This window comes from Hypomesus nipponensis, chromosome 15 (genome assembly GCF_054491055.1).
Source record: "Hypomesus nipponensis isolate SF chromosome 15, ASM5449105v1, whole genome shotgun sequence".
NCBI classification, from domain to species: domain Eukaryota; kingdom Metazoa; phylum Chordata; class Actinopteri; order Osmeriformes; family Osmeridae; genus Hypomesus; species Hypomesus nipponensis.
The window spans coordinates 19,646,794-19,667,567 of record NC_140375.1 but is presented as its reverse complement, the minus strand read 5'-3'; the positions used below and the strand labels follow the sequence as shown (position 1 = coordinate 19,667,567).

The following is a 20,774-nucleotide window of genomic DNA, read 5'->3' as shown; positions in this document are numbered from 1 at the left end:
TTCAACCAGAGACAGGAATATGTTTTACTAGTCGTCCCTCCTTACCGAGTCCCAGACAGAGCGTCTCGATGAACTGCAGTGGAGGACAAACGCATTTGGCGGTGCTGTTTTGTGTCTGTGTTTTTCTGACCCCTGTTGCACATTAATTTCCTTTTTAAGGATAAATAAAGTTGAGTTGGCTGCTTACAGAAACACACAACATTCACTGCATCTGCTTTCACTGCATCTGCTTTCACTGCATCTGCTTTCACTGCATCTGCATTCACTGCATTTGCATTCATTCCACATTCATTCATTATAACATTTATGAAAACATCACAATTTGGTTCCCTGTGGTGTTTCTGCGAGGGAGGGCCAACTGTCCAGACAACCCTCTCACTCTCTACCCCCCCTCTTTAACAACCCCCCTCCCCCCCCTCCATCTCCAATAGACCAATGACTGCCATGCCAAAGTAACACCAGGAGTTTGTTAATATTCTTCCTGATTCTTGTCTGTCTTGTCCTAAACAAATTCTAAAATCATTCAACCAATGCATGCAATAGGATTGTGCAAAGACATAATTTATGTGAGCTACATGATTATATTTAAACATTAACCTTTAGCATGTTTTCTTATTGTGGATGTGTGGTTGAGAAGTCTATATGCTGTCTACTGCTTATTCATTCTGGAAAGTTAGTGATCCTTCAAGGACACCTGTAAATGCTTTCTCTGGTGTTGAAGAAATGGGTGATAGAATGTTGTTTGTGTATCTACAGTCGCCCTGCCATTGCCCCTCCCAGACACATGGTGAGGATTAGAACAGACACCATGCTGTTGCTTCAGCTTGGAAAATGTTTGACCCTTTGTTCTACTTTAGCAAAACACAAGCTTTACTGACGACAAAAGGCATGTCTGTCTTACTGACGACATAAAGCATGTCCGCCTTACTGACGACACAAACATGTCCGTCTTACTGACGACACGAAGCGTGTCTGCCTTACTGATGACACGAAGCATGTCTGCCTTACTGACGACACGAAGCATGTCTGTGTTACTGACGACACGAAGCGTGTCCGTCTTACTGACGACACGAAGCGTGACCGTCTTACTGACGACACGAAGCGTGTCCGTCTTACTGACGACACGAAGCGTGTCCGTCTTACTGACGACACGAAGCATGTCCGCCTTACTGAAGACACGAAGCATGTCTGTCTTACTGACGACATGAAGCATGTCCGCCTTACTGACGACACGAAGCATGTCCACCTTATTAACGACACGAAGCATGTCTGTCTTACTGACGACACGAAGCATGTCTGCCTTACCTTATCGGCGGAGCACGCTGGTCCCAAAAAAGGTTTTGAACATGCACAAAAGTGAAAATAGTTTTCAGGGGTGTCTTACTTGGTCGCTGTTACACGCTCCTCATGCGTCAGTCCCACGCTAGTCATGCGTTATTCACTCACCCTAAAACGCTCTAAATTGAACGATAAGAACGTTCAGAGAACGTTGACCAGAAAGTTATGGTGTGATGGGGCCTTTACTGATGACACGAAGCATGTCTCCGTATACTGACGACACGAAGCATGTCTCTGTCTTACTGATAACACGAAGCATGTCTGCCTTACTGACGACACGAAGCATGTCTGCCTTACTGACGACACGAAGCGTGTCTGCCTTACTGACGACACGAAGCGTGTCTGCCTTACTGACGACAAGAAGCGTGTCAGCCTTACTGACGACACGAAGCGTGTCCGTCTTACTGACGACACGAAGCATGTCCGTCTTACTGACGACACGAAGCATGTCCGTCTTACTGACGACACGAAGCATGTCCGTCTTACTGACGACACGAAGCATGTCCGCCTTACTGACGACACGAAGCATAGATTACTATAGATCAAGATGAAGAATTAAGACAATGTTTGACATTGGTAAAGTGTTGAAACCATACTGGCCCTGTGCTTTTGGTGAAAACAGAAGCGTGCAGATTTAGGCTCCTACGGTAACATTTAGACAAATAACAAGGAAGTTGCGGGGAGGTTTGCTAGTCTGTTGGACACCACCTGATATGACACCATTTGTTAAGCCACCTAAAATGACCGACAAGGAAGGTCTTCAGTGATCAGTGTCTGAAGCAAGGTAATACTGTATTTATTATATGTAAGAATTTGCCTGTAGAAGTGCATGTTTCACCGGTGCTTTGAGCTTCCGTGATGTGAAAAATGATTGGAATGCGATATTAACAGAAATGAATTTGCCATTCCAGTGTTTTTTACATGTAAAAAGTGTCCAGCATTGAGATTGTAACTCCAATTATTTATTCAATGTTTGGTAACATTTTTGCCTCTGGCACAATAAAAATATTAAGCTTTAAATATATCAATACAAGATTACAGTACACTTGATTACATCTAAATACCCAAGATACTAATTAAAATACTGAATGTAACTGTGTTCCAGTTTAAATATCAAACAAGCCAACACACCAAAGTTTCTCTATGAAACTCCCTGAAACAGCTCACATCTGTTCATTCATTTGTCTCGGGCCAGAGAAGGACAGATGAAACTCATTTCTGCTTTGTAAGTCTTCCAATCTCTCAAGCCATACCACAAACACATTCTACGAACATAGCGGTTACCAAGTCTTAGTTAATCAATCATCTGTCTTGTTGAAGGTTGGTCTAATCAACAACAAAACTCACCGGCGAGCGCAGACAGAGGGGCCAGGGATGGGCCCTCACGGTGGTGCCCTTGTCAGCCGAGCGCTGGTCGGGGGGCGGACGGGACCCAGAGGACACCCGAGGCGAGGGGACAGGACGTCGTCTCCCCAGGAACTCTTCAGGGTGGCGGGCGGACTGAGCTCCTCCGCTCTGCTCTCTCCAATCTCAACCCTCCTCCCGCCGGAGGATGATTCGATTGGTCACATTACTCTGCATGTAGCCAATTAGTGTTCCCGGAAGGCAGGAGAGGGGGGGTGGGAGAGGAGGGGCCCAAGAACAACACCTTGTCACAGTTCATTGAAAGACTCGCTTGTTGGTCCTGTGGTTGGGAGAGTACATGAGAGGGGGGTCATTTAGAGAGAGAGGGTGACAGGGTGTCTGTGTGTGTGTGTGTCTCTATTGTATCTCTCCCTATCAACGCCCTCTCTTCTCTGGAGAACAACACAGTTCCTACACTACGCTTTCACGGTTCAGCAGCTTTTGTCCGTTTTCTGTCACCACAGGGTCAACGGTCTGTGACGCCAGAGGGCCAGGGTCCCCCAGCAGTCCAGCCCCGAGAGGAGAGGGGGGGAGGAGAGGTGGTGAGGAGGAGGGAGGAGAGAGGAGGGTCCTGAAGGAGAGTCATGCTGGTATCTTCCATGCTGCTATGTCATGTGATCACAGATGTGATCCTTCCATATATAAACCTCACAGTGCTCTTCTGTTGCCTGAGCTACAGGGCAGCCATATGACACAGGGTCAAAGGCCAACTGCAGTCTCCGCTATGCTATCACCCCAACTCATCCAAGCGAACTTTACTCACTGAGTCGACAGGAAGGCCCTCTCTGATAACCACTCTGGATGGAGACACAGCTCCTGGGGAGATACACTCTTATCTGGTGTGTGTTTAATGTGTAGGCACTGCTCCCCCCTGTACAACACTGAATGAGATCAATGAGTCAGAGGACATGTGATGAAGAGGAAGAGGATCAGAGGAGTACCTCTGCTCTCAGGTTTGACCAATCAGGGAGGTATTACAAGATCACAAAATGGCCGCCGCTGCATGTGGAGGTGCAGCAGGCAGGAGCAAAATTAGAAGAAAAAAAATGGAATCTACCGCACATATACGGGGAAAATTATTGTGGAAGATGAGTTTTTAAACGTTTTTTTTATCAAGATCAAAACTGTGAAACAGAACAAAATTGTTTTGATGACTGTGGACCATTTTGGATCCGAATGGATTACAAACTCCACCAAACTGCTTTTTGAACTGTGCCCAGGTACTACTTGTAAGCTCGTGGCTCACACTGGGCTGCAAAAAGACTCAAAGAACATCAGGAGTTGCCTTAAGCTTCTCAATGAAGCTGGTGAAACTGTTCCTCGGTTTGTTTCCCACCATCTTGATGAACTACCACCTGTGACTTTTAACAGCCTTGATGTTTCCTGTTTGCTTGGTAAGATTGAACAACTAGGTGCAGATATTGTCACCATGAAACAGGCTGTGTCCCTGCAGACAAACACCTGTAATGATCTGCGGATTATCACTGCAGACATAAACCAACGTCTGGGTGTTATTGAGCAGCCTAGAATAAATCTGGAGAGAGGGCCTATTTTCCAAACAAACAAGCCTGGAACGTCTCAGAGAACGGCCATTCCCCAAGCCTGTGAGAAGACCCAAGATGGCATGGAGGGCCAGACCAGCGAGGAAGACCCAAGATGGCATGGAGGGCCAGACCAGCGAGGAAGACTCAGCCAGAAGGTGGAGAGTTCTGCCTCGGGGCTGGACAGGCCAACCGTCGCTGCAAAGTGAGACCCTCATGTGAAGTGCCAGTCATTAAGGACAAGGCAGGTCAAATAGGGAGTTTGGACAACTGTAGACCCATGGCCTTAGCCAGCATTCTTTCAAAGGTGTTAGAAAAGATGCTACTAGATAGACTGAGTGAGTTCATTTACACCACTAAAAATCAATTTGGTTTTAAGTCTAAGCACAGTAAAGATCTATGTATCTGTGCATTTACATTTATGCATTTAGCAGACGCTTTTATCCAAAGCGACTTCCAAAACAGAGCTTTACAAAAGTGCATAGGTCACTGATCATAACAACGAGACAGCCCCAAACATTGCGGGTAGCCCAAAACATGAAGCACACATTGTGAAAACTAAGTCCCAAAAGGAAGAACCATAAGAGCATGTAGTTGAACAAGTTACAGTTAAACAATTAAAAAACATGTGCAAGGGTGTACCTGAAGAAAAAAGCAAGCAACAAAAATATACTAAACCGCAAGTACAAAAGTTTTAAGTCAGTTACAACTAACCAATAAGAGCAACAAGTCTCTCAGTCGAGTCATTGTGATCCTGGAGGAAACATCAGGTCCAATCATTCCTAAGTACTGTTGAACTCCTGGAATCTTGAGCCTTTTGAAGGTGGGGAGACAGTCAGTGTCTCTGATGGAAGTAGGGAGATGATTCCACCATTCCACCAGGAGAAGAGCTTGTGTTGGAACCGGGCGCTCTTGAGCGGTGGGACCACCAGACGGTTGTCAGAAGAAGACAGGTGGCGGCTGGTGGCGGGTGGGGGTGTAAGGCTGGAGCAGAGACCCGACGTGATCGAGTGCAGTCCCGTTCACCGCTCGGAAGGTCAGTACCAGGGTCTTGAATCTGATACGGGCTGTGATGGGAAGCCAGTGGAGGGAGATGAGGAGCAGGTTAACATGGGAGCGTCTGGGTAGATTGAAGACCAGGCAGGCTGCCGCATTCTGAATCCTCTGGAGAGGACGGGTTGCGCATGCTGGGAGACCAGCGATCAGGGAGTTGCAGTAGTCCAACTTGGAGAGGACAGTGCTTGGACTAGCAGCTAGGTGGAATGCTCAGACAGGTATCTCCTGATCTTCCGGATGTTGTAGAGGGTGAATATACACGACCTGGAGAATGCAGCAATGTGGGCTGTGAGGGAGAGCTCATCATCCATGGTCAACTCGAGGTTCCTGGCAGAGGATGAAGGGGTCACCGTCGCAGATCCCAGGGTGATTGAGAGATCGTGGGAGATGGAGGGTTTGGGCGGGATAATGAGAAGTTCTGTTTTGGCGAGGTTCAGCTGGAGGTGGTGCTTGATCATCCAGGCGGAGATTGTCTGTGAGGCAGGCCTCAATCCTAGCTGAGATCCCCGAATCAGTCGGGGGGAACGACAGGTACAGCTGTGTGTCATCAGCGTAGCAGTGGTAGGAGAAGCCGTGGGAGGTGATGATTGGTCCAAGTGAGGTGGTGTACAGGGAGAAGAGGAGGGGTCCAAGGACGGAGTCCTGTGGGACACCAGTGGAGAGCTGGCGTGGGCCTGACACTTTGCCTCCCCAGGAGACCTGGTAGGATCTTCCCAACAGGTAGGATGAGATCCACTGAAGTGCAGTGCCGGTGATGCCCATCTCAGAAAGTCTGGCGAGCAGGATCTAATGGTTAACCGTATCAAATGCTGCAGAAAGGTCCAGCAGAATGATGAGTCAATGACTGCTCAAATACGCCCTCTGCTGGTCGCTGGATGATGTGGTCTCCTTCAGGCTTAACAGCCGCAATCAAGGCTCGCGCCACACTGTTTCATCACTCACTGCTGACAAGATCCGAACCTGGAACGCCCTCGACTGGCGTGTCTACCTGCACTTTAACGCCACCTTCTGGGGAAGAGTGGACACTTAGGTGGGTCGGGAGGAGATGAAGCGAGAGGTGGCTTAGTTGCAGGAGCGACGTGGCCAACTGACAAGAACTTGCCTCAAAGAGGGCAGGGCTGTTGACCCTTCAAAGATCAAAGATACCGAGCTAAAGCCATTCCAATACGGCACAGCCGTTATCCAAGGTTACAACTTGAACCCGGGTTGGGACGGCCCTGACAGAACCTTCTGCCAGAAGCTCATCACTCCAGAACTGATGTACACAAAGGCTCTGTATGCCAAGCAGTTTCCAGAGCTAGCGGCCAAGCACTAACAAGCTGCTGCATTACAGAAGTAGAGGACAGAATTGGCCGGAGAGGGTGTCTGTCTCTTCCTCTCTCCTCTTCTCCCCATACACCTGTTCCCTCCTCCTCCTCTCCCCTCTCATCTCACCCCTTTATTCCCTCTCACCCCCTTACCTCCCTGACCCCGTTTCCCCTGCCCCCTCGACCTCCTCCCCCTCTCCTCTCCTCCCTCTCTCCTCCCCCTCTCCTCCTCTCCCTCTCTCCTCCCCCTCTACTCTCCTCCCCCTCTCCTCTCCTTCCTTCTCTCCTCCCCCTCTCCTCCTCCTCTCCCTCTCTCCTCCCCCTCTCCTCTCCTTCCTTCTCTCCTCCCCCTCTCCTCCTCCTCTCCCTCTCTCCTCCCCCTCTCCTCTCCTTCCTTCTCTCCTCCCCCTCTCCTCCTTGTCTTCCATCTCTCCTCCCCCTCTCCTCTCCTCCCTCTCTCCTCCCCCTCTCCTCCTCTCCCTCTCTCCTCCCCCTCTACTCTCCTCCCTCTCTCCTCCCCCTCTCCTCTCCTTCCTTCTCTCCTCCCCCTCTCCTCCTCTCCTCCCTCTCTCCTCCCCCTCTCCTCCTCTCCCTCTCTCCTCCCCCTCTCCTCCCCTCCCTCTCTCCTCCCCCTCTACTCTCCTCCCTCTCTCCTCCCCCTCTCCTCTCCTTCCTTCTCTCCTCCCCCTCTACTCTCCTCCCTCTCTCCTCCCCCTCTCCTCTCCTTCTCTCCTCCCCCTCTCCTCTTCGTCTTCCATCTCTCCTCCCCCTCTCCTCCTCTCCCCTGACTCAGTTCCCTGGCTTCATTGTAGGCACCTCTCACATTGCTGTTCTGAAATTCACCTCTTTTCACGCGAGTATGAGCTGTCCAGAGTTCCATACTCCTTTCCCAGTCTGTCAGTGTGTGTGCTGTGTGTGTTTGTGTTATTTCACACATGGCTGGGAAATGGTGTACATATTATGTGCAGTTTTGAAGTGTGTGTATGTATCCTTACACACCAACTTTTAGTGTCTGCTGTTCCCTCTTTTTTCCATGCCCACTGCAATAGGCTGTTAGAGGAAGCATGTGTTGTCCAGTCTAAGAGATGGGCGGAGCTGTGAACACACACACACTTGACACTGTAAGGAGGAGGAGGAAGGAAAGGCAGAGAGGAGGAGGAGGGGAGTATGAGGAAGAAGAGATAATGTGAGCATGAGAGTGTGGTCTGTGAATGCATGCAGTAGTTATGTCCTCTCAAGGGTTAGTCTGATGGCACCTGACACACAGTTTGAACTAGCTTCAACCCTTTTCATGGAACCTTCAAGTGTTGGCCAAACATCTGATACATATCTAGATACACCTGAGTGTGTCAGCTCAGATTTGCTAGCTGGGGAACTAAAGTAGATCCTTCCTCACAGGGAACTGTCTCTGTGGCACAATGGACACAGATTAATGAATATCTAATCCTGAGAGTGTAGGAATCAAATTAGAGCACAACTATCTTTGACAGTCTGAAAATCTGACCTTATCCAAGATGACTATATAACTGGCTGTGACAGAGAGGGGGGGGAGTAGAAAGAAAGGAAGCGAGAGAGAGGGAGGAACAAAGCAATTAGCTAAAAACCATTACCCGTGAGGGGAAACAAAGGAGAAAGAGATGATGAAAGAGAGAAGATGAGTCCATCTGAGCCTGTGTGTGGAGAGTGTATGTGTGTGGAGGGGTACGAGTGTGGAGGGTGTGGTAAGTGTGTGTGTGGAGGGTGTGTGTGGAGGGTAGGTGTGTGTGTAACTTGTGTGCGTGGTAGGAGTGGGGGTGTGTATGTGTTTGATGGGAGTGTGTTTGTGTGGTAGGCGTGTGTGTGTGGGGGGGGGGGTGCTGGTGGGGGGGTGTACAATGCTATGTTCAGCCCAGTGTGGGGGTGTGTAAGGTGTGTGTGGTGAGTGTGTGTGTGTAAGGTGTGTATGGTGTGTGTGTGTGTGTGTAAGGTGTGTGTGGTGTGTGTGTGGGGGGTGTACCATGCCATGTTCAGCCCAGTCGGCCTGCTGCAGGCTCGTTTTACCTCTACTTCCATCTGACAAAGGAGGCTTTTATTGGCAAAACAAGCTCCAACAACCCCACACACCCTCCACACACACCCTACACACACACCCTCCGCACACACATGTATTTCTGAAAACAGACCAATTCTGATCTGAGAAAAGTGTCAGTGACTGGGATTCTACACCTCACCCCCTCTCCTCTCACCTGCCCCCCTCTCACCCCCTCTCCTCTCACCTGCCCCTCTCTCACCCCCTCTCCTCTCACCTGCCCCCCTCTCACCCCCTCTCCTCTCACCCCCTCTCCTCTCACCTGCCCCTCTCTCACCCCCTCTCCTCTCACCTGCCCCCCTCTCACCCCCTCTCCTCTCACCTGCCCCTCTCTCACCCCCTCTCCTCTCACCTGCCCCCCTCTCACCCCCTCTCCTCTCACCTGCCCCTCTCTCACCCCCTCTCCTCTCACCTGCCTCCCTCTCACCCCCTCTCCTCTCACCCCCTCTCCTCTCACCTGCCCCTCTCTCACCCCCTCTCCTCTCACCTGCCCCTCTCTCACCCCCTCTCCTCTCACCTGCCCCCCTCTCACCCCCTCTCCTCTCACCTGCCCCTCTCTCACCCCCTCTCCTCTCACCTGTCCCTCTCTCACCCCCTCTCCTCTCACCTGCCTCCCTCTCACCCCCTCTCCTCTCACCTGCCCCTCTCTCACCCCCCTCAACCCCTCTCCTCTCACCTGCCCCTCTCTCACCCCCTCTCCTCTCACCTGCCCCTCTCTCACCCCCTCTCACCCCCTCTCCTCTCACCTGCCCCCCTCTCACCCCCTCTCCTCTCACCAGCCCCTCTCTCACCCCCTCTCACCCCCTCTCCTCTCACCTGCCCCCCTCTCACCCCCTCTTCTCTCACCTGCCTCCCTCTCACCCCCTCTCCTCTCACCTGACTCTTGAGTTGTTAACAGGCTGAGGCCTGAGGTCAAATTTCGGAAATATTCTGGCACCTCCCCTTCAGAGGGGAGACTGGAAACTTTAAAGATCAACAATGTTGAGGCTGTAGAAGACATTCTTTCCATGAAAAACGTACCATTAGGCCTATAACAAACGTGTAATTAGGCTTTAGCTGTTGAGTGTGATTATCACATGAATCTAATGCTGATGTTATATTATTTGCGCTACAGGCTGTAGATAATAGATGTGTAAAAGCTGGCGCAGGCTGATCTTACACTGTGGTGAGAAAGGAGTGAGAGCACGGCGCGGGCGCCAACCGTGCGGATCTATCGCCTTGATTAGTTGAACGTCTTTAGCAAAAATGCTTCATGGGAGAAAAAAAAAATCTAATTACATTACATCTTAACATTAACATATGACTGGAAAGTAGTAATATCAACGAACACATTTCTATTTAAGTTATTAAAGCCAGATAACTGAGTGAAGTGCAAATCCTTTCCCCCTGTGAGCAGCCCTACGTGTTCACCTCCAGGTCCTGCTGGCGACAGCAGCAGTCTTTGTCTTATTTTCATTCTTCGTCACCCCCCCCCCCCCTCTCTCTCTCTCTTTCCATCTCTCTTCCTCTCTTTCCATCTCTCCATCTCTCTCCTCTGATTGCCTGAGCCTGTTCTGGCTCGATCTCATAACGACATAGCGGGTGGAGTTGCTAGCGAGAGGACGATCGCTAGCAAGATCGGGGATAGGGCACTTTGAGGAAGAGAGAGAGGTTATGGTTAGGGTGTAAAGGGTTAGGGTGTGAAGCACTGTGAAGAACGGGAGACACGAGGACTGACTCGGGACGGAGTTTGTTGCGGAGTTTAGAGACACCCGCTTTAACCATAGACAAGATGCCACCCTCGCCAAATAAATCACCCAAGAAGCAAGCAGTGTTCTCCCAGACGTCTTCCATGCCGTGCCCTTCGTAAGTACCCACATCGGTCTTGATTTGGGGTTGTGCTGCCTATTGTGTTTTAGTCTGTTAAATAGCCTAGGTCCAAAAAGACTGGAAGTTGCTGTTGTACCGCTAGACAAATAAATAACATAATCCATTTCAGTACCTATGCTCGCGAGCAGATTAAACGGTAAGACTACGAGATGTTTGCCTTTGAAGGAATGTACTTGTTAAAGACGTGTGTATTTAAGTTGAAATACAAACAGACTGGACACGGTAGGAATGCAAACTTGGTTGGAGTGCAGCAGATAATTGCGGTATTTCCTTGGCAATGACAATGACACGAGTAGCCTACCCGAACAGCTCAAACAATTGACAGTCTTTTTCAAACAGATGTTCTATACGAATATTGAAAAAGAAAAGTCTATATCGGAACAGCTAACTTACTTACAGTGCCTATTTGAAACATTCCTGAAAAAACACGTGTTTATTTATTAATGTAATTTTCCATTAATGTATTCAGACTTAAGCGCTTGATGAAAAGGGTAGGCTAAAGCAACTAATGCAAAGACAGCCAAACTTTCAAGCCTGTTCCACACGATGCCTTACTCGCGGGCTACAACTCATGAAACTATATATCTGTACAATTTCTTTCCACAAGGACGCGGTGTCAACATTCTCGGCTTGGTTTCACCTATACTGTTACAGATAACAGCACTAGAGTGGATGAAGTGAATCATTGCGCCGTGCCTGGTAAATACAGACCGTTCCTTGACTCTGACCTCTGTCAGATACTGTTAGACTGTTGTTAAAACTATGCAAAAAATATTTTCTGTTGTAGCCCAATTGCTACATGTAGCTTTGGATAAAAGCATTTCCTGTGAATAACATGTAGCCTAAATGCAAAAGGTAAATCTAACATCAGACTCCGACTGTAACCCTATATAGATACAATTAGACTGAGGCAGCTCTGGAAGCTTGTGTTGGCAGCTGAGACCTGGAAACTGAGAACTTGGCCCTGATTGGAGAGCAGTTGACGGATTGTCACTAGATTTTTCAGGCAAGCAGCAATTATATTGCATAACATTTTTACATTATATCAAATGACTAAAACACTCCTACCACCAATATGACGACAAACATATTTTACCCATCAACTGACGAAAATAGCCATAAATGTTGTTTGTATTCACATTCACATTTGTCGAGAAGTTATGCCCACTGGCTGAATTTATTTGAAATTTTAATCATTTACCAAACGCTTCAATCTGAACAAACAGCCGCTCGCATTGAAAGACCAGTGTGCTATCAAGGTCTGTAGCAGACAGCTCATAGACAGACAACACCAGACCAGTGTGCTGTCAGGGTCTGTAGCAGACAGATCATAGACAGACAACAGAACTGGAACCTCTCACAGACTTTTAAGACAAAAGTTCCAGCCAGGTTGATGGGAGGGAGGGAAAGGAGGTGGAGTTTAAGTGTGTGGGTGAGGAAGGAAGTTGGGTGAGTTGGGTGTGGGTGGGTGAGGGAGTAAGAGGGAGACAGATGTACCACACACACATACCAAGGCATTAGGAACAGAGAGAGTTTAGAAGAGAGAAAAGAGAGAGCATGTCTTTCCCTGGATCTTGCATGCAGGTTGGAGCTTGCATGCCTACATGATGTATGGTGTGTGTGTGTATGCATGGTTGTGTAACCGAGTTGAAGGTTAAACTCCCTTCTCAGTATCAACCCTCCCACCGTGTTGTGCTAGGGCTAGCTTGTCGGGGCCATGGCTGGTTAACATACAGTGTTCACAGAGCCAGGGGCAGACTTACCCATTAGGCAAAGTAGGCAACCGCTACTGTTTTCAGTCAGCTGATGGTACTGTAGGCCTTTTAATGTTTGAATCGCGATTCCATCTGAAATACTGCCGGTGACAATGTTGACTGTTTGTATTTTGAATTGTCAATGAGCAGCAACACATGTATGCTTTTAAATCTATGCAATCTCCATAAATAGTATAGGCATATGCATTTTTTTAATAAAATATACAGAAATATCAGTTGTAAAAATTACAGTTAATAGTTCTTTAGAAATTGTACCCTCAAGTTATTATTATTATATTAATAATTATGATTGAAACAAGTGAGAATAGGAGTTAAGGGGGCCCCATGCCTGTCTTCGCCTGGGGCCCCCAAATCACTAAATCCGCCACTGCACAGAGCTGCTGATCGGGGGCATGGCTGGTTAACATACGGTGTTCACAGAGCTGCTTGTCAGTTCAGAGGCTCAGAGGTGAACCCTGGTGGGGCAAAAGATCCAGAGGATGGAAGGCTGATGGGCAGTGCAACAGCATGTGTGTGTGTGTGTGTGTGTGTGTGAGGTGCGCAATAGACCGGCCTAATCATAGCCAGGACCCGGCAGCCTCCTGCAGCCTGGATGGGGAACTGGTCGTCCTGGGTTCACCCTTGCCACCAGATTGACCTCACCATGGTGAAGACAGTGCTACTGGGGATAGCGCGCCTCCAACAGCACTCTAAATAATCTCTTTGCGCAGGTATCCACCTCTGACCACGGTGTATACTGTCTGGATCCACTGGTTGAAGACTGGCGGCGTTGGGGCAATGGGAGCAGGTTTGAATAGACTGGGAGCTTCTAGTCAGAACCCTGCACGTCAGCGGCACAGGGTATTGGTCGCCATCAGCTGGGACTGAGTGGCATCTGATCTCTGCAGCACCCTGTGTGACTGAGCAGCCCCTATTTAGGGACCACACTGCTCACCTCAAACGAAGGAGGGGCCTAGAAAAGGTGGCCTAAAATAGGCCCACTCAACACACACCTCATTTTAATGTTAACACAACAGTAAAGGAGCAATGCACATTGTGCAGTGTTTGTGGGCCGGGGGAGCAGCAGAGCAAGCTAGGGAGCTGCCAGGGTTAGAGTTAGTTTCGTCTCAGCTAAAAACACACATGCTGCACACTCCATGTTTCACAACAGAGAAAATATTATATTTTGACTTGAATTAATACAATAAAATCACCAGAACAAGCCAGGGGGCAAAAACAGAATTTCAAAACCTCCAAATGTATAGAGGGTTTTCACCGACGTCACGCTCTGGGCGGTAACCCGGATGCGCCATGTCCAAACAACCGAAAAGCTAATCAAAACGCGTCCAAGATGCAAAAGCATATAGGGAAGGACTTGGGCCACAAGAAAATGCGCAATATTTTGAGAAATTACGATTTATTGGCAGTGCAGATCCCTACGAGTTAACGTTAGCTCCGTCTTGGGATCCGTGACGACCCGGTGATTCTTCCGTCAGTTGCATATCCCGATATAGTCAACTATACCTGGTTTTCTCGCCGAGCCCATACACAGCGGAAGACCTTAAATCCTACACAGGTTTGGAGGCCTGTAACCAGATGGTGTGTGGATGGGTGAGGGAGACGCAGTACGTTATCAACAGCCGTTGTGTTGTAAAGGCCAAAGTAAGTAATGCAATAACGTCTTTAACCAACCTAACCTTAACTGTATGATATCATTGCGATACTCAAGGTGTAGCCAAGTGACTCTCAATCGTGTTTTTTCCCTGGTAGATCTTGGTTGAGCATTGCCAACCACAAGCGCCTCCTTTGCATTGATAATCTCTGACATTCCTCTCCCTGGTTTTTAATAACTTTTGGAAGTCGATAATATTGCAAATGTTTTTCTCAATCTGTCCTATTACCACAACTTGAAACACGGCAATAATTAACAATTTTCCTTGACGACGTTCATACTTCAGTGCCTGTGCTTTGTTGTGATGAGGAGTGCCTCCAATATGACAACTTCCGGTCTGATGACGCGCCGTGAAAATCCTCTATTGGGGTCTTGGATTGCATACGCTTTTTATTTGGTTCTTCTTCTTCAGTTAGTGTAGGTTGTAATTCCCGCTGGTCCTTGCCTGCCCCCTGCAGGCGGTGGACGGTCTTGCTGCAGAGTCACCTGGGTAACCTATTGAGGCTGATGATGGTCCTCATGGTGCTTCTTACGGCCACACAGATCCTGGGAGTCATCTTCCAGTGCAGGTATCACATTATCAAGTCACATAACATTTTTGTAAGTTCATAGACTGAGAATGAATACAGCGCAGTGGTAGAGCAAGAGATCCTGGGTTCAAATAATCTACTCTGTCTCCAGCAGTGGTGAAAAAACACCATTCCTTTGTTTAAAAAATGTATCCCAAATCACACCACTGACAAAAGTAGGTAGCTACTACAAGAGCACGGACAAATGACAATAAAATGACACCTAATGAAAACAATTATGTAGAATTTTTCTATTTTATTATGAGATATTATAAATAAGTGCCTGATCATGTTTCAAGACAATTTTATTGACAGGTGTGGTATGTGTTTGGTTCCAGGAATGACAAACTGCTGGAGGTGCAGTTCAGTATGATCCAGAGAGCCTTTCCCTCACACTTAGCACACACACGTCCCAGCACAGAGACGCCAAAGGCGCGAGGAGGGAGGAGAGGTCAGAGGTCACAAGAGGCTGAGCCAAGGCAGGAAGGAAGAAAGCACCAAGAGGAGCTCTTCTCATCTTCAAAGCCTTCCTTGCCAAGAGGACTTAATGAACTTGTCAACCGAATCCTAAAGTCCAAGACAAATACACGCAGAGCCCAGTTACACGCTACTGTTCAGAGTTTGGATTTGGCCAATGAGCTGGGTAGTCCTAACAGCCTTGCCCAGTCCTGCCCCCCTAGTCTCCACAGCAACTGTGAGGATTCAGTCCCGGGCCAAAATATAGCAGAGGTCAGAACCTGTAGGCCAAAGAAGCACATCTTCTTCCTGAAGACACACAAAACTGCCAGCAGCACCATTCTCAACATTCTGTATCGCTATGGCGACAGCCAGAACTTGACCTTTGCCCTTCCGTATAACATGCACAGCCAACTGTTCTACCCTAACCTGTTTGCATCCTACTTTGTGGAAGGTGAGCAAAGCAGGAGTAAGAAGAAGTTCCACATCATGTGTAACCACCTGAGGTTGAATATACCAGAGGTGAGTCCTGTCATGGATAATACGTGCAGATGTTTTACATTGAATATGCAGACCATTTGTGGCACGGTATGGTTAGGGTTAGGGTCCACTACAATACACTACATTACGGTACAGTGTACTATGATACGTTTGGGTATGTTACAGTACCTTATTATATAAGATTTTATTTTGCAATAAGTTGCAGTATGTTACATCACCCTTCTATGTTGGGGCACATTACAAAATGTTGCAGAAAGCGATGTTACGTTAGGGAACATGAAAGTATGGTTAGTTACGTACAGGTATGGTGCAGTGCACTATGTTGGGGAACATTACAGTTTGATAAGTAATGGTACAGTTCACTATGTTGGGGAACATTACAGTTTGATTAGTTACGTACAGGTATGGTGCAATGCATTATATTGGGGAACATTACAATACACTCTGTTACGTTAGAGTATGTTACAATACATTATGTTGGGGTACTTTGCAGTACACATAAGGTGCAAATGCCGACCAATCATTCAGTTCAATCCATTCAAAATTATTGGTCATGTTTATAACCCTCATGTTTATAACTGTCAAAGCTTTAGATATATTGGATGCTATTAGGATGTAAAGTTTATTTCAGCAAATATGACAAAAAGTGCATCTTATTATTACCTTTGTATTTTGAAAACCCTAAACGTTTTGGAATTGGAATGGTTGATATGGGCTCAAAACGGGGCCAAAAGTTTTGCCAATATAAAAAAACTGTAAAAAAACACAATCAGGTTTTCCACCCGGCCATCCTGTCCATGTTCCCATGACAACAGGGATGAAGCAAACTTCCCCTAGAGGCTGAATGAGGTACACCAGTGCCCAGCCAAAAAGCATGTTACGTTGTGTTGCTGTGAACCAGAAGCAGATTCCATGTCTATAGAAGTCACGCCTCTGCGGTGGTCACTCCTGTGTGGAGGTCACATTTACATTTATGCATTTAGCAGACGCTTTTATCCAAAGCGACTTCCAAGAGATCCTGGAGGACACTAACATCTGGTCCAGCCAATCTTCCTAAGTACTGTTGTACTCCCGGAACAAGTGTGTCTTGAGCCTTTTCTTGAACGTGGGGAGACAGTCAGTGTCTCTGATGGAGGTGGGGAGTTGATTCCACCATTGGGGTGCCAGACAGGAGAAGAGCTTGTTTTGGGACCGGATGCTCTTGAGCGGTGGGACGGTTGTCAGAAGGAGACCGTAGGTGGCGGTGGGGGTGTAAGGCTGGAGCATAGACTTCAATCTCCCCGATGTTGTCGGGTGCAGTCCCGTTAACCGCTTGGAAGGTCAGTACCAGGGTCTTGAATCTGATACGGGCCGTGATGAGAAGCCAGTGGAGGGAGATGAGGAACGGAACATAGAAGCGTCTGGGTAGATTTAAGACCAGCTGGGCTGCTGCATTCTGAATCCTCTGGAGAGGGCGGGTTGCGCATGCTATGAGACCAGCGAGCAGCGAGTTGCAGTAGTCCAACTTTGAGAGGACAAGTGCTTGGACTAGCAGCTGGGTGGAATGCTCAGACAGGTATCTCCTGATCTTCTGGATGTTGTAGAGGGTGAATATACGCGACCTGGAGAATGCAGCAATGTGGGCTGTGAGGGAGAGCTGATCATCCATGGTAACCCCGAGGTTCCTGGTAGAGGATGAAGGGGTCACTGTCGCAGATCCCAGGGTGATTGAGAGATCATGGGAGATGAAGGGTTTGGTCGGGATGATGAGAAGTTCTGTTTTGGCAAGGTTCAGCTGGAGGTGGTGCTTGGTCATCCAGGCGGAGATGTCTGTGAGACAGGCCTCGATCCTAGCTGAGATCCCCGGATCAGTTGGGGGGAACGACAGGTACAGCTGTGTGTCGTCAGGGTAGCAGTGGTAGGAGAAGCCGTGGGAGGTGATGATTGGTCCAAGTGAGGTGGTGTACAGGGAGAAGAGGAGGGGTCCAAGGATGGAGCCCTGTGGGACACCAGTGGAGAGCTGGCGGGGGCCTGACACTTTGCCTCCCCAGGAGACCTAGTCGGATCTTCCCGACAGGTAGGATGAGATCCACTGGAGTGCAGTGCCAGTGATGCCCATCTCAGAATGTCTGGCGAGCAGGATTTGATGGTTAACCGTATCAAATGCTGCGGAAAGGTCCAGCAGAATGATGACGGATGACCTGGAAGCCGCTCTGGCAGACTGGTGAGGGCAGTGGTGACTGAAAGGAGGGCGGTTTCTGTGGAGAGGCCAGTCTTGAAGCCCGATTGGTTGGGGTCAAGTAGGTTGTTTGACAGTTGGTTAGATACAGCGCGGTCAATTGTTTTTGAAAAGAAGGGTAGCAGTAATACTGGTCTGTAGTTCTGAAGGACGGCCGGGTTAAGGGAGGGTTTAACACATTGTGTAATACATCTATACTGCCCTACAAAGCCAAAAGACCGTAACTCGCCGAAGTGTAGAACTAAGAAAAACTACTTCAAAGTTTTTGCACTTTCAAAGTAGTTGTCCTGCCAAATGCATTTTAGGTAGGACACTGGAAATCTAGCAGTTTGATGTTTTAGTGATAACACATTATCTAAACTAGACATTTTTGAAATTGTTGATCTTAAACTGCACTTTTGACCCATATTTTGAAGTTACAGTAGTATACCAAAGTCTATCGTAAGTGGTCATGCCAAGGCAAAATACAGTAACTTCTGTTTCTTCGCTCACTTAGTTGCTTATCACAATATAAACTCTGTATTTTATAAGCCAATGTAACATACACGTGTATACCTGTCACAAGACTCACAAGACAAGAGTGTTTTTGATTTAACTGCCAGGGTAAGATACTTACAAACGACTCATGTTTGGGATGTTTGGTGTTGAATGCCAGCGAGTAGGCTAAGCTAATGCTAGATGTGTTTATTGTTGCTAGGTTACGTATTAGTTCAATTGAAACCGTAACTCCATTTGAACGTTTTTGAGTGCCGCAAAACAAAGGCAAAGAACCGTAACGTGATGTTACAGCATTCTGCATTGGATTTCTAAAGCCAAAGCAGGCTTTTGGAAGGTACGGTGAAGACAACAACCTTATTTTCTCTGAAAAACAGACGAGTTCATTTAAGATATTTGGCCACATGATAAAGCAGACCTTAAGTGTTCCGAAAATGAAAAAAATAATCATTTTCGACAAAATTGAAGTTACGTTCTTTTGCCTTTGCACGGCAGTATAGAGGTAGCACACCTATAGAGGTAACACATCTATGGAGGTAACACATCTATGGAGGTAGCACATCTATGGAGGTAACACATCTATGGAGGTAACACATCTATGGAGGTAACACATCTATAGAGGTAACACATCTATAGAGGTAACACATCTATGGAGGTAACACATCTATGGAGGTAACACATCTATGGAGGTAACACATCTATGGAGGTAGCACATCTATAGAGGTAACACATCTATGGAGGTAACACATCTATGGAGGTAACACATCTATGGAGGTAACACATCTATGGAGGTAACACATCTATGGAGGTAACACATCTATGGAGGTAACACATCTATGGAGGTAACACATCTATGGAGGTAACACATCTATGGAGGTAACACATCTATGGAGGTAACACATCTATGGAGGTAGCACATCTATAGAGGTAGCACATCTATAGAGGTAACACATCTATGGAGGTAGCACATCTATGGAGGTAGCACATCTATAGAGGTAACACATCTATGGAGGTAACACATCTGTAAACAACGTTCCAATAGCAATGGTCAACCCAAAAGTAAATGTATGTAGAATTATTACGATCTACACTATAACTACTGCTGTGTTGACCCTTCCTGTTACGTTTCTCTCAGGTGAAGAAGGTTATGCCTGAAGATTCATTCTACTTCTCTATACTGAGGAATCCTGTGGACATGATGGAGTCAGTGTTCATGTACTACAAAAGCAGCCCAGCATTTGTCAAGAGTAAAGATCTTGATGACTTCCTGGGCAACGGTTCAAGTCATTTCAACATGTCTGTACCTGGCAACCACTACGCACGCAACCTGCTGTCTTACGACTTTGGTTTTGACAACAACATCGCGGCAGACAACCCTGGCTTGGAGAAAATGGCTTCCAATGTGATAACTGCAATTCAGCAAGATTTCCAACTCATTCTTATATCCGAGCACTTTGATGAGTCAATGATCCTGCTCAAATACGCCCTCTGCTGGTCGCTGGATGATGTGGTCTCCTTCAGACTTAACAGCCGCAATCAAGGCTCACGCCACACTGTCTCATCACTCACTGCTGACAAGATCCGAACCTGGAACGCCCTCGACTGGCGTGTCTACCTGCACTTTAACGCCACCTTCTGGAGAAGAGTGGACACTTTGGTGGGTCGGGAGGAGATGAAGCGAGAGGTGGCTCAATTGCAGGAACGACGTGCCCAGCTGACAAGAACTTGCCTCAAAGAGGGCAGGGCAGTTGACCCTTCACAGGTCAAAGATACCGAGCTAAAGCCATTCCAATACGGCACAGCCGTTATCCAAGGTTACAACTTGAACCCGGGGTTGGACGGCCCTGACAGAACTTTCTGCCAGAAGCTCATCACTCCAGAACTCACATACACGAAGGCTCTCTACACCAAGCAGTTCCCAGAGCTAGCGGCCAAGCACGTACAAGCTGCCAGGATGGCTGCCTCAAAGCATCAGGCCAGGATAAACCAATCAGGTCCAGGAAAAGCAAAGGAAGACAGTCTAGGGCGGGGCCTGGAGCGAGGTCAATAGGAGGACAGACTAGGGTGGGGCCTAATGGTCAATAGCGAGGTTGTTTTTTTGTAGGTTTGTTTCATTCTGAAATCATTATTCAGCGTTGTCTCATTTTATTCTATTTAATTTAAGCGGTTTCAAGTACAACAACACCTTTCACTGCATATTGTACCATGTATAATCATGTATGTGACAAATAAAAAAATCTTGACTCTTGAATTTAATGCATAAATCTTTTCATAAATGTAAGTAACATGGTCAAAGCCTGACAGTAAGCCTGCCCCAGACCAGGTTAGTTTTGCAGCATACGTTGCCAAAGTAACTGAGTTCAAACTACTTTGAGCTGGCTTTATGGAATGAATGAACTGGAAATGAGTTGGACAAAGCCTGGCTTATTCAGTAAACTCACTTTATGGAACAAAAAACTAAACATTAAATCACTGACAAGAAACCAAAAACCTGTCTTACAAATGTTGGATAATATGATACACTGT

General features: G+C 47.5%; 1 protein-coding gene across 1 annotated transcript; it reads left to right on the top strand.

Annotated features, from left to right (window-relative positions):
* Window positions 1-10,296: 10,296 nt before the first annotated feature.
* gal3st2 (galactose-3-O-sulfotransferase 2) lies at window positions 10,297-20,499 on the top strand. Its single transcript, XM_084675215.1, has 4 exons — window positions 10,297-10,559; window positions 14,468-14,578; window positions 14,917-15,556; window positions 19,384-20,499. Exons 1-4 carry the CDS (start codon window positions 10,486-10,488, stop codon window positions 20,296-20,298), a joined length of 1,740 nt encoding a protein of 579 aa, XP_084531341.1. The 5' UTR covers window positions 10,297-10,485; the 3' UTR covers window positions 20,299-20,499.
* Window positions 20,500-20,774: the final 275 nt, after the last annotated feature.

What these genes read in the sequence shown, in the direction of transcription:
- gal3st2 (XM_084675215.1), top strand. Translation starts at nt 10,486, where the DNA reads ATGCCACCCTCGCCAAATAAATCACCCAAGAAGCAAGCAGTGTTCTCC. An exon ending in GGAGTCATCTTCCAGTGCAG is followed by an intron (nt 14,579 to 14,916) that starts GTATCACATTAT and finishes GTTTGGTTCCAG; the next exon opens with GAATGACAAACTGCTGGAGG. An exon ending in TGAGGTTGAATATACCAGAG is followed by an intron (nt 15,557 to 19,383) that starts GTGAGTCCTGTC and finishes CGTTTCTCTCAG; the next exon opens with GTGAAGAAGGTTATGCCTGA.